The 13,226-nt window shown below is 33.7% G+C and overlaps 1 protein-coding gene across 6 annotated transcripts in view; it reads right to left on the reverse strand.

Annotated features, from left to right (window-relative positions):
• Positions 1 to 13,226, reverse strand: part of TRPM7 (transient receptor potential cation channel subfamily M member 7) — a 258,369-nt gene that overhangs the window by 92,191 nt on the left and 152,952 nt on the right. For all 6 annotated transcript variants that reach the window (XR_013162391.1, XR_013162392.1, XM_077127865.1 and 3 more), the window contains exons 23-28: positions 8,006 to 8,132; positions 5,983 to 6,167; positions 5,188 to 5,320; positions 3,853 to 4,568; positions 2,013 to 2,080; positions 158 to 217 (exon numbers count right to left, since the gene is read on the reverse strand). Coding sequence is in view for 4 of the 6 variants with exons in the window: in XM_077127865.1 (XP_076983980.1) it covers positions 158 to 217; positions 2,013 to 2,080; positions 3,853 to 4,568; positions 5,188 to 5,320; positions 5,983 to 6,167; positions 8,006 to 8,132 (1,289 nt within the window). In the remaining 2 variants the exon portion in view is untranslated. The remainder of the gene's footprint in view (positions 1 to 157; positions 218 to 2,012; positions 2,081 to 3,852; positions 4,569 to 5,187; positions 5,321 to 5,982; positions 6,168 to 8,005; positions 8,133 to 13,226) is intronic.

Here is a 13,226-nt window from a genome sequence, read left to right on the forward strand (position 1 = left end):
TATAAGTATGCCACACAATTAAAATGGTATTAAAATGGTTAGAAATACTGTTAGATATATAGTCTTATGACCTGTCCACTGAGCTTATACCTACTTCCTCCATCTAAATGCATGTGTATTTTAAGCTGACTGACGCACATATTACTAGAGACTTTACCTGATATTCAGGCATCTCTCTATCCTCCAAAATCATGCTTCTTACATCATTCTGCTGTTCCTATTTGAGGTAAGAAAATCATGGGATTAGTTACAAACCTAAAGACATATATGGAAAGAAAAACATGACACATGTCAATTTGTCTATGATCATCAATTAAAAATTTCGCATTAATATCTTATTAATAGAAATTAATCTAGGTTATTTAATGTAGCACAACATTTTAGCAGAATATATACTGTAAAAAAATACAGCATTAGTACTTACATAATCCAAACATACTTGAGTTTATCTTCTATATGTAGGGAGAAATAATATATGTCTTGATAATAATTAATTAATTGTGGATAATAGAAAGAATCATTCATAGAAACTCAATGTCATCACTGTTTCCTTGGCTAAAGCCAAGGAAATAATCTTGTTTTCACTGTATTTGTCCCTTGATCACTTCTTCACTTAAGTTCTTTAAGGAACAGAGCTGTTACAAACTTTTTTGGGTCTTCTTAATTATCTTGGTATACCTACATTATTACCCTTAAGGCTCTAACATATAAAAGAGTTATGGATTGTGTGGATTGAATAGTGTCCCCCCCAAATTCCTATCACTTGGAATCTTACTTGGAACAGGATGTGATGAATGAAATGTAATTAAGTTAAGATAAAATCATACTGGATTAAAGTGGGCCCTAAATCCAAAGAATAATGTATTTATAAGAAGACTAGAGTATAAACAGACACACAGGGAAGAAAGCCATGTGAAGACAGAGGAAGAGATAGAGATGCAGCCACAAGCCAAGTAACACTAAGGATTATCAGAAACCACCAGAAGCTGGGAAAAAGCAAGGAAGGAAAACTTCAGAGGCAACACAGTCCTGCCAACACCTTAATTTTAGTTTTCTGGCCTGTTGTTTTAAGCCTCCAAGTTTGTGGAAATTTGTACTAGCACTCTAGGAAACTAATACATGGGTGACTTTTGAAAACAATGGTTAAGAAAAACTACTTTTCAGTCAGAAACCATACCTTTTTCACTAGGTATTCTCAATACATTTAAAAACACATTTAACAAATATTTATTGACTTTTTAGCACTTGCTATTTATTCACTTTATACTAAAATTACTGGTATATACAGCCTTTTAACCACTAGGCTACAGCTTCCTTGAGAGCAAGAGATATATTCTAATAAATTTTTCGTCTGGGAAAGGTTGAGCTTAAGTACTAGTCAACAACAACCACAAAAAACATATAGGGCAGAGCATTTTTAAAAAGAAAAATATGAAAGCGGTGTTATTTTTTATTTTACATACTATAAATTTAGCTCCAAACAGAATTAAACTCTTCCATATAAAATATTAAAATATTTACTATTTTTTTATTTTTATTTTTTCTCTATATTATCATTTTATTTCTTTTTCTGTTGTCTTGCTATTTCTTTTTTTAAATCAATGCAAATGCACTAAGAAATGATGATCATACATTTATGTGATGATATTAAGAATTACTGATTGTATATGTAGAATGGAATGATTTTTAAATGTTGTGTTAATTTTTTTTAATTAATAAAAAAAATAAATAAATAAAATATTAAAATATACCATATTAAATATTAAACTCTTCCATATTAAAATATACCAATACCTAAATATTGGTATATTTTCTCATGTTCTTCAATAATTGCTTTTTTTTTTTTTTTTTTTTACAATTGTAGCTTCAAATATCTGGATCATCATGTTGACCATGGTCTCTGCTAAGATTGTAATTTTACGGCAGGGAGCGGAAGAGTTTAATTCTATTTGGAGCTAAATTCCAAAATAGTGAAAGAAAATTGAAGTGTACTATTACAAAGATTTACTCACAGATAATATTTCTTTTATTTTGTTTGATGACTCTTTAAACCTCGGTAAATCCATGCTATCTCTGTGTCCTTTAAAAGGAAAACAAAGATGATAAAAAAAATTTATTTTTCCTTGTCTATCGAAAATAATGTCATTGCTCAAAGTCTAAGAAGTGATTTATGTTGTTTTTCAAATAGTTTGATGGTTTTTGCACAGTCTCCTACAGTTCTTTTGATAAATAATATTGAAAATATTTGCCCAGAGGCTGGCTAAGTTTAATAGGTCAGTTTACAGTTATGGTAAAAGCCTAATGCCCCCTAAAAGAACCCAACACATAGTAACACTAAATAGATCAAAATTTAAAATGATAATAGTAAAAATGACCTTTCCCCTTAACAAAATATTCAAGTATTATACATATCTTAGTGTCACTAAATTAACAGACTAAAACGGATTCTTAAAAAATAAATTGGGATAGATATTTGTAGGATGTTATACTTCTCTAAATCCAAAATGAACTCCATAGAGTTTAGCAATAGAGATCAGCATGGTCAGTCTCTACATAACTTGTATGGTTGGCCTTAATGCTCTACATGGAAGTTTGATATGGGCTTAATAAATACTTGGAATCTCAAAGCAGGGCCCATAAGTATGAAACTTCTAGGCGAGGAAGGCTACAACAAGTGTCAAAGACAAAGCTAGAAAGTTACCTGTTACAAAATTTCAAACCTGCAGAGGCAAAGGGACTGCTTCACTTGTATCTTAGAACTATTTTGGTTTTGCTCACAGAACTCTTCGCAAAACAAGTTTTTTCCCAAAAATTTATTATTAAATACTTAATCTAGCAAGCAATTGTTAGAAAACCATATTTTCCCAAATACTATGGACCTAGCTAGCTCTATGAAGCATCTCCACTTTCACTTTCCCTCCACATGGCATAGTGTCAGCATTTAAATTATGTTATGTCTCTGTCACTATTTAAAAACAAAACAGAACAACAAAAATAAAAAAAAACAAAAAATAAAAAATAAAAATAAATAAAAAAACCTAAACATATAAACCATAATTTAAGCTATTTCGTGCTTCACTGCCAAGCTTTTAGAAGTGTTGCCACAGTTACCCCTTCACATTCTGTCCTCTCATTACACTTTATTTCACTAAAATCTGGTTTCTCTCCCATCAACTTCCTTAACACAGTTTTCACTAAGATCATTGATATATTATCACTGCCAAAATAAACATATTTTTATTCAGTTCTTATTTTACTTAAGGTATCTGAAGTCTAAGAATGACTCCTTTCTGAAATACTCTCCTCTCTGGGTATGTAAGTAGTAGACCACAAAAACTATTTTCTAGGCAGAGTCCTGGCTTATGCATGCTGTCCTAATGCAGCTATTCAGTGTGCACCCTTTCACTCTCAAAAGTATCCATGTTAGGATAAAAATTTGTTATCTATTTATAAGGCACTGCTCTTCACCAGTTATTTTAGCCCTCACTGTAATTTTCTATTGTTCCCTAAGAACCTAACACTTAAGAATTATTCTCATGTTCTTTCAATAGGAGTTGGTCAAATTCAATTGGAAATCCTCAAATTCAAAGGATAGAGTTCACAAATTTTCCATAACATTGTTATTTTAACAAATTCTATCAAAGAGTATGTGCCAATGTAAGTATTAATCCAATTATCTCCTCCACTTCTGCTTCCTTTTAAAATCTATAAAAATATACTCTATAAAAGGGTAGTCCATTTGTCACAAAAGTAAATAGTTTTATAAATTAGCTAATTATTTCTGTCTGTACAGGGATAATTACAGTAGAAAATTAAATAATACTGATATATGAATACCAGTTTGCCACTTACCTACAAATGCTCCAAATTCTATATTATCTCCTTCTGCAGCTTTAGAGCAAATTATCTCTTGATCTTTGGTTACAGTTTCCAAATGGCTTTTGCAACTTGGCTGTGATGGTGTACTAACAAAAAATTTGGTGGGAAGAGATGGCAGATGTGGTATGCTATTAGATGAACTTCCTAATTTGTTATTTTTACTATAAAGTTTTAGAGCATCTAACCCATGTAGTCTCTGTCGCAATTCTGGAGGAGAAAGGGCACTTGGGAATAAGGCACTACAAGAGGAACCAGCCTCTGGAAAACTGAATTCTTGTCTTCGCGGTAATAAAGGTAAATCCTGCCCAAAAACATTACTTTGGGGATCTTTTCCATCTTTCATAAAATGATTACTAAGAAAAGCACTGTTACTTTCAAGACCCCTTTGAGGAAGAGACGAGCTAAGTGTATTTACAATGCTGTGCTTTTTCCATACAGAAGGTTTTATAGGACCATCTTCAATAAGATTTTGAGCCAAATGTTTAGAAATGCTCAATTCTCGTGTGATTTCATTGTGAACTTTGCTAGCTTCTGATGCTTTCTGAGCAGTAAGTGTTTTTAATGTATCTACAGTCAGCGCTGAGAGATCTTGCAAATGGCCAATTTGAGAATCTAGTGAGTGTAATGATCTTTTAATGTAGTTGACACGATCTCCAACTTCTTTAATCTGAATGCACATCTGTTCCACTCTGTCGGGGGACAGGAAATTAATGTTTTAGAAATTCTTTTAGCAATCTCAAATCTCCATAATGATAATGGTTAAAAGAAGTTTTACATGCACTCAAGTGAGATATAAAACTGGGCATGGTTATTTATTTATACAAGGCACATCTTAAGAATGTCTAAGAAGGCTCCAGTGCTAATCCTATCAAGATTAAACACAAGGGCCAAGACACGTTTTTGCTTCACAGGCTATTTACTCCAATTTCTTCAAAATCAAAGTAACACAAAAATGTATACATAACTACATAATACATAGAACTATCATTATCATTACTGTAATTACACCAAAACCATATGCTTTCAGAATGTAGTAAAGGTGATGGAAAGAAACAAATGCTTTACAATAAAGAAGTTTTACTTTTCTGCCCCAATTAAAAAAGATCATTAACTCCCCTGGCTTTCTTAGTGACAAACACTAAAAAGAGATTATTTATTTGAAGTATTAGATATAAAGAAATGAACTATTTCCCAATATATAATGTAAAACAATGACTAAACTCATTTCTTTGCCAAATATAAATTGTTCGTATGAGAGACATAATCCATTCTGACACATAATCAATTATATCTAAAGAGCTTTTGTACCTTTCAAAAGTGACCCGAATTCTCTCTTCACTCCCAGAATGAAATTTGTCATCTTTTTCATTAAAATACATCTCAACGCACTGCTCTTCAAAATCATGAAGTTTCTTTTGATCTTCTTCTGTTAAGTAAAGTTCTAAGGGGGAAAAAGAAAAACTAATCAACAAAAAACTATTGCACCATGACACTTTAGCTCATAAGTCTTGTGAATTATTCAGAGTTCATAAGACTATATGCATCATCTACAAGTTTTTCTCTTTTTACTGTTGTCCTTCTACATAAATCTTTCTATTTTGATTTAGAGTGTGATGTCAGCAGACTAGTTTAAGGTAACTTCTCCTCTTCTAATTTATTTTTCCTCTACAACACCCCTCTTCCTGGCTCTCACCTTTCCTCTCACATATCCAGGCACAGGAATTTAAGAACTGATTTGGTAAAACAGAATGCCACTGTAAAATCTAGAATACAGTTTGATACAGTGATCACATTCATGTAGTGTTCAGAATGTACTAAAACTATTATGGTTTACAGGGCACCAAAAATATTTACAGAACAGCAAAACTGTAAATTTATATTACCATACTAACAAAACAAACAAATACCATACTCACAGAGAAGTTTAATACTAAATTCAATTTTATAGATACCACTGTACACTTATATTTATTTGATTTTTAGGCCCACTTAAACAAAAGTTAAAATGACATCAACCAATTGAGTCTTCTCAATACCTAGCTTTTAGGGCAATACTGATAAGTTGTGACAGGAAAACATTTGCCTTAATATATTTCTACTTACTTGGTCCATCTGAAGTCTTATCTTTTTTTCTTCTTTTACATATGCAGCAAAACAAAGAAACTATATGGCTAAGAATGATAAGTGGTGGAGGCAGAACAGGTTTCTCATGATAAGCCATAATAAAATGATAACGTTGGTACTTCCATACAACATTGGAAATTGCCTTCACTTGTAAATACACATTGCTTGAATAAAGAATAAAAATATAAAAACTTAGCTAATCACACTTAAATTTTTAAATATTAAAGATTTTATTGTCATTCTGTTACAAATAAGGATTCAAGAATACATAACAGAGATAAAACTAAAAAGGCAAAAGAGAAACAGGAAAAAAAGTATGCAACAAGCAAAAGGTGGAAGGTAGATATTGTTGAGAGTCTTAATCATCACCTTCCAGAAAAAGAGGCAGAAAACATGATTTTTTTCTTGGGGGGGGGGGGGGGCTGCATGGTCTGGGAATTGAACCCAGGTTTTCTGCATGGAAGGTGGGCATTCTAACCATTAAACTACCCATGCACCTGAAAACATGATTTTAAGATTTGAAAATTATAAATAGAAATGGCTAAACATAAAATATTTAACATTAGTAGTAATCAAACAAATGAAAATAAGAACAAAATCTTTTTGTGTATTATCAAAGTGGTAACATTAAAAATAATAATACCCAGTGTTGGCAGGGAATTGGGAACAAGGCCTATTGTGACTTAAATGCAAAATGTCCTAAAATTATATATATATTATATATACAGTTCCACTTTTAGGAAAGTATTCTAAGGAAATTCTTAAGAACTGTTCAAAGATTTAATTATGATTTTTTTTTTGGCATGGGCAGGCTCTGGGAAATGAATATGATATGGTTATTAGAAGCAAAAAAAAAAATTACAATTTTTAATTGAGCAATATAACATGTTGGCCTGAAAACTTATGGTCTATATCCATAAATACCAGGTAGCCATTAAAAATAGATTAGAGGGGGAAAAAAAACCTAGATAGTTTTCCGTTCTTTCAAATAAAAAAAAAAAGATTGGAGAGGTATATTTATTAACATGTAATAATTGTTCATGATGCTTTGCTTACTTAAAAATAGTCTACAAAGTTTAAGAATATTAATTTTGGAATTAGGTATTTTTGAATATTCATAAAAAAGATAGAAAGCTGTATACTAAAATATTGTGTGAGATTACTGATGAATTTTCTATTTGCTCTTCCATTTTCTGTATCGAATGTGTACTTCTTGGCATTCTAACATGAATTCTATATAAGGATTAGATTTCAAAAGGAATAAAAAGTCTCAAATTAAAAATCTTTTCAGCCTTCTTGATCAAAAGGGTAAGAGAGAAATGAGACAAAGTCTCCGTGGGTGAGAGATTTCAAACACAATCAAGAGGCTATCCTGGAGGTTATTCTTATGCATTATACAGATATTCCATTTTAGTAAATGGTGTTCCATTTAGTTTATGGTATAGTTGAAGTGGCTAGAGAGAAGTACCAGAAACTGTTGAACTATATTCCAGGAGCCCTGATCCTTAAAACACTGTATAACTATAGATTTTACAATGTGACTATGTGACTGTGAAAACCTTGTGTCTGGAGCTCCTTTTATCCAGGGTATGGACAGATGAGTTAAAATAATAATAATATTAAGGATTAAAAAATAAATAATGGAGATAAAGGGTTAAATATTAAGTAGATTAAAATATTGTGGGTCAATGAGAGGGGGGAAATGAGTGATGCAAATGTTCTAATAATGATCATGATGAAGAATACACAACTATGTGATGATATTGTGGGTCATGGATTGTATAATATGGTTGGATGGTACATGTGTGTATATTTCTCAATAAAATATTTTTAAAAATCACTTCATTTGAAAACACATGCCTTATCTGTAATTGTCACAGATAACTTTAGTAACTTAAACCTCAATAAAATGTTTAGATTTTATAATTCTGCATATTTCCTCAAAATAAGTAGCGCTATATGTTAAATAATATCATTACAATAAACTGAATAAAATTCTTACTTGAAAAATGCAATAAGGAGATTAACCATAATAATATACTGTACAAAGAGGTAGACCGCTTGAAGAAATGGAGTCAACCATGTCCCAGGACCACAGATATCCTTGATGGTGGAATCGTTTGCACACACTTTGGAAAGAAAAAAGTAATTTTAATTATAGCAATTTAAAAGCAACTGTGTGAAAATAAAAAAAATTAAAAATAAACTAACTGTATGATTGTGACTATCTTTACTTTTACTTTAAGGAAATTTTGTTTCACAGATAACAATAAAAGCAAAATGGCAACAGTTGCAACAACATGAACCTAAAAGTATTCCAACACAGAAAGGTTTTGCGAAAGATGTGGTACTACTATCTGTTCTATTCCTCTATTCCAATAAAGAAGAACATCTCAACATCATGGTTACTCTTCAAGGCAGAGTTTAGCTAGTGGAACATTAAGGAAAGTAAAATATTCGATAAGGACACACCACCATTCCTGTAAGAAAAATATATAAACTACAAAAGAGTATGGCAGACACAGAGCAAATGCCACAAATTTACAAACATAAAGATTATTGAGTTTATCTTATGTCAAAAAAGATGGCTGGACTGATGTCATCAACACAGTGATGTTAAGGCATCCCTGGAAAAAAACACCCCGGAAAGTCAGCGGAAAAAAAGGACAAATCTCACTTGCCTAGAACTCTGAAGGATGGTACAGACTGGAGAAGGACCCAAACACACTGAATTAAAGAAAGAGAAAAATATCAAGTAGGAAACTTCTGTTCCAGACCAGTAGGTTGTCTTCCCTTCCCCTCACTCAATCCCACACAGCTTGGGAAGTGCTCAGAGGCAGTGGCCCAGATCCCTCCTACCTCCCATCATGGAAACAGACTATAAAGATACACACAGTAGTATCTACATCTGCATACCTATCCAGACACAGAGACCCAAGTCCACAGAGTCCCAGGGCAGAACATAACTCGCTGATCAGGACTGAATACAAAAGGGCCCAATTTCAAAATGAAAGATTCAGGAGGGAGCAGCAGAACCTACTTCTTTCCCTAAAGCGACATGCAGAACAGCCAGTTAACTGTCCACATCAACTGTTTGGGCCTCAGGGGAGGTCAGTACTATGCCCAGGAAAGTAGGATGAAGAGACTGAAAAACGTGGTGAGAGACTGTGGGTAATTCTGTCCTGACCTGTGGCACCATCCCCCATCTTAAGAGAAGCAACAACAGGCAGCCAGATCCTAGTTGGGGGGGGGGGGGTAGGAGGCAGGGGGCGGCTGCAGACTAGGATGGCTGCAGAAGTCATCTGCTCCAAGTACAGAGAGGTACATAGTCCAACACTGAACCATATACTGGCCACTAAGTGAGAACACAGGATCCCTGCAGGTTCAGCCCATCCCATTGAGCGGCCACCTGGGCTCTGCTGTAAGTGCTTCAGAGGTGAATGGGGCAAAAAGTCATAAAACCCTGCCTTCCTAAGGCTGAGGGGATTAAGGAGCCGAAAAGTGCTATCTGCTGGTCAGGTCAGAAAGTGCAGGGGCAAAAGGGGGATAGAGTCTATCCCTGCTACAGCCTAGATTTCATTTACCCCTAGATCATGGAACCAGAACTGTTTGGCCTTGGAAATACAGACCATCCAACAGCCAAAAAAGAAAACCCAAGCATCCACAAAATCCCACATCAGAGAGATAATGAACCCATCAAGATAATAAGATGACCAGATAGTAGCAAAAAATCACAAGGCATACTAAAACACAAAAACATATGGCCCAATCAAAGGAACAAATAAAAAAGTCAGAGAAGACACTGAATTTGAAATCAATCAGAGATGTTCAAACAAATCTCCTGAAAAAAATGAATGAGATGGCTAAAGAGATAAAGAATATTAAGAAGACATTTATTTTCAGGTTATGGTTAGAATAATTAACAGTGCTGAATGGTGCATGAATTTGATGGAAGGGGGACATTTAGTCATGTATGTCACCAAAAGGAAAGTTGGAAGGCAAAACATGGAAATGTATAACACAGTGAATCTTGTTGTATACAACGTCTGATTAACTGTACAAATATAAAAAACTTCTTTCATGAACTAGAACAAATGTATGGCAATACTATAAGGAGCTAATAGAGGGTTATATGGGGAAAACGTACATATTGCAAACTATGGACTACAGATAATAGTAATATTTTAATTCACTTGCATCAACAGTACAAACGTACCACACAAAAACTATGGTTCAATAACAGGGGTGATAAGGGATATGGTAGGATCTGAGTTTTCCTTTTTATTTTTTTTCCTTTTGGGAGTAATGAATGAAATTTTCTAAATTAGATCACAGGAACGTATGCATAATGATGTGATGATACTGTGAGCCAGTGATTGCAAACATCAGATGGTATGTGTATATATATCAATAAAACTGCATTTAAGAAAAAAAGACGACACTGGGTGAGCATAAGAATTTGAATTAAAAATAAGTAGGATAAATCCTTTGAAAATGAGTGATACTATAAATGAAATTTAAAATATACTATAGACGCACAACAGCACTTTTCAAGAGGCAGAAGAAAGGATCAGCAGGTAGAAGACAGAGAATCTGAATTCGAACGCACAAAAAAAGAAATGGAGAAATCAAATTGAAATATCTGAAAAAGGTCTCAGGGAAATGACTGATAACACGAAGCGTGCAAACATACACATCATGGGCATCCAAAGAGAAAAGAAGGGAAAATGGCCAGGAAAAATATTTGAGGATATCATGTCTGAAAATTTCCCAACCCTTATAAAAAGACGTAAATAATGGAAATCAAAGAAGACCAACACACCAAACAGAATAAATGCAAATAGACACACTCCAAGACACAGACTAACAAGACTGTCAAATGCAAAGAGAATAGCGAATTCTGAAAGCGGCAAGAGAAAAAAGCAACATACAAAACAAGCCATGTAAGACTAAGTGCTGATTTCTCATCAGAAACCAAGGATGCAAGAAGGCAGAGGTACGACAGATTTAAGATACTGAAAAACCATCATCAAGAATATTTTATCTGGCAAAACTCTCCTTCAAAAATGAGGAAGTTCAAAATATTCACAACTAAACAGAAGCTAAGAAAATTCATTAACAAGAGACCTGCCCTGAAAGAACTACTAAAAGAGGTTCTGCTAGCTGGAAAAAAAAGAAAAAAAGGCTTACAGGACAGTATACAAACAAGGATTATCAGCAGAGGTAATTAAAAGGAAAAAAGGAGAGGGAAAAAAAAAAAAAAAAAAAAAAAACAAGTACGTCAAATAAAAGCCAAAGGATAAAATGGCTGAAGTAAATACTGCTTTTACAGTAATAAAATACATCAACTTGATGCAGATGAGGCATGTGAAAAAATCCAGCATCCTACCTTGATAAAAACACTTCAAAAGGTAGGAATCAAAGGGAACTCACTCCATCAACACGATTAATGGTATAAGTGAAAAACACCAAACTCAATGGTGAGAGACTGAAAGCTTTTCCTCTAAGATCAGAAACAAGGCAAGGATATCCACTGTCACCACTGTTATTCAACTTTGCGCTAGACATTGTACTACAGCAACTAGGCAAGAAGAAATGAAGGGCATCCAAATTGGAAAGTAAAATTTTCACTATCTGCAGATGACATGATCCTATATTTAGAAAGTCAAAAAAAAAAAAAAACTATGAGAGCTAATAAAATCAGCTAAATGGAGGGATACAATATCAATATACAAAAATCAGTTACAGTTTCTATAAACAAGAATGAGCTGTCTAAGGAAATCAAGAAAAAAATCAATTTACATTAGCAAGGAATCAAGTTACTTAGAAACAAACTTGACCAAGGATATAAAGAATTGTATCCAGAAAACTGTAAAATGTTGCTAAAAAAGATCAATGAAGACCTAAAGAAATGGAAGGATATTCAGTGCTCATGGATTGGAAGCTACTTAGGATGTCAATTTTACCCCAAACTGACAAACAGATTCAATGTAGTATCAATCAAAATTCCTAAAGCCTATTTTGCAGACAGAAAAGCTAATTATTAAATTTATTTGGAAGGATAAGGGTACTCCAATAGCCAAAGAAGTCTTGAAAAAGAAAAATAAAGGGGAGGACTCACACTTCCTGACTTTAAAGCACATTATAAAGCCCAGTGGTCAAAACAGCATGGTATGGTATAAAGGGAGCAATATTAATCAATGGAATCAAATTGAGTTAAGAAATAGATCCTCAGATCTATGCTCAATTGATTTTTGACAGGGCTGCCAAGTCCACTCAACTGGGGCAGAACAATCATTTCAATGGGGAGAACTTGATGTTCATACCGAAAAGAATGAAAGAAGAACCCTATCTCAAAACCTATACAAAAATTAACTCAAAATGGATCAAAATCCTAATTATAAGAAACAGGATAAAAAAACTGGAAGAAAGCATAGCAAAGCGTCTTCAAGATCAAGTGACAGTGGTAGTCTCTTAGACCATATACCCAAAGCATAGCAACAAAAGAAAAAATAGATAAATGGGACCTCATGAAAAGTGAACACTTCACTACTTCAAAGGACTTTGTCAAAAGGGTAAAGGCAGGCAATCCAAGAGGAGAAAATATTTGGAAACCACATATTTGATAAGTGTTTAATCTACAGAACACATAAAGAAATCCTGCAACTTAATAATAAAGACAAACAATCCTACACACCTACTAGAATGGCCACTATTATCTGGAAATGACAAGTGTTGGAGATGACATGGAGAGACAAGAATACTTATTCACTGCTGGTAGGAATGTAAAATGGTACTGTCAATGTGGAGAATGTTTTAGCCATTCCTCAGAAGGTTAAGTATAGAGTTGCTTTATGATTTAGCAATCCTGCTACTTGGTGTATACCCAGAAGAACTGAAAGCAGGGAGGCGAACAGACATTTGAATATTGACGTTCACAGAACATTATCAACAATTACCAAAAGATGAACACACTTCTGGGAAAATGATAGGATAAGCCAAGTTCACCCCTGCTCCAAGGAACAGCTAGAGAAATGACAGAAAAACAACTGGGACAGTGATTCCTGGGTGCAAATGACCTGAAAGGGTCTTCCTACATTACATAGGGAGGTCCTGGATGAAAAAGCTGAGGAATTGAGATGCAGAGAACAGGATATCGTCCTGCCAGTGTAAAGAGTATAATACATCCCTTAACGGAGGCCCAGAGATCTCAGGAGTGCACG

The sequence above is a fragment of the Tamandua tetradactyla genome, chromosome 14 (assembly GCF_023851605.1).
Source record: "Tamandua tetradactyla isolate mTamTet1 chromosome 14, mTamTet1.pri, whole genome shotgun sequence".
NCBI lineage: Eukaryota > Metazoa > Chordata > Mammalia > Pilosa > Myrmecophagidae > Tamandua > Tamandua tetradactyla.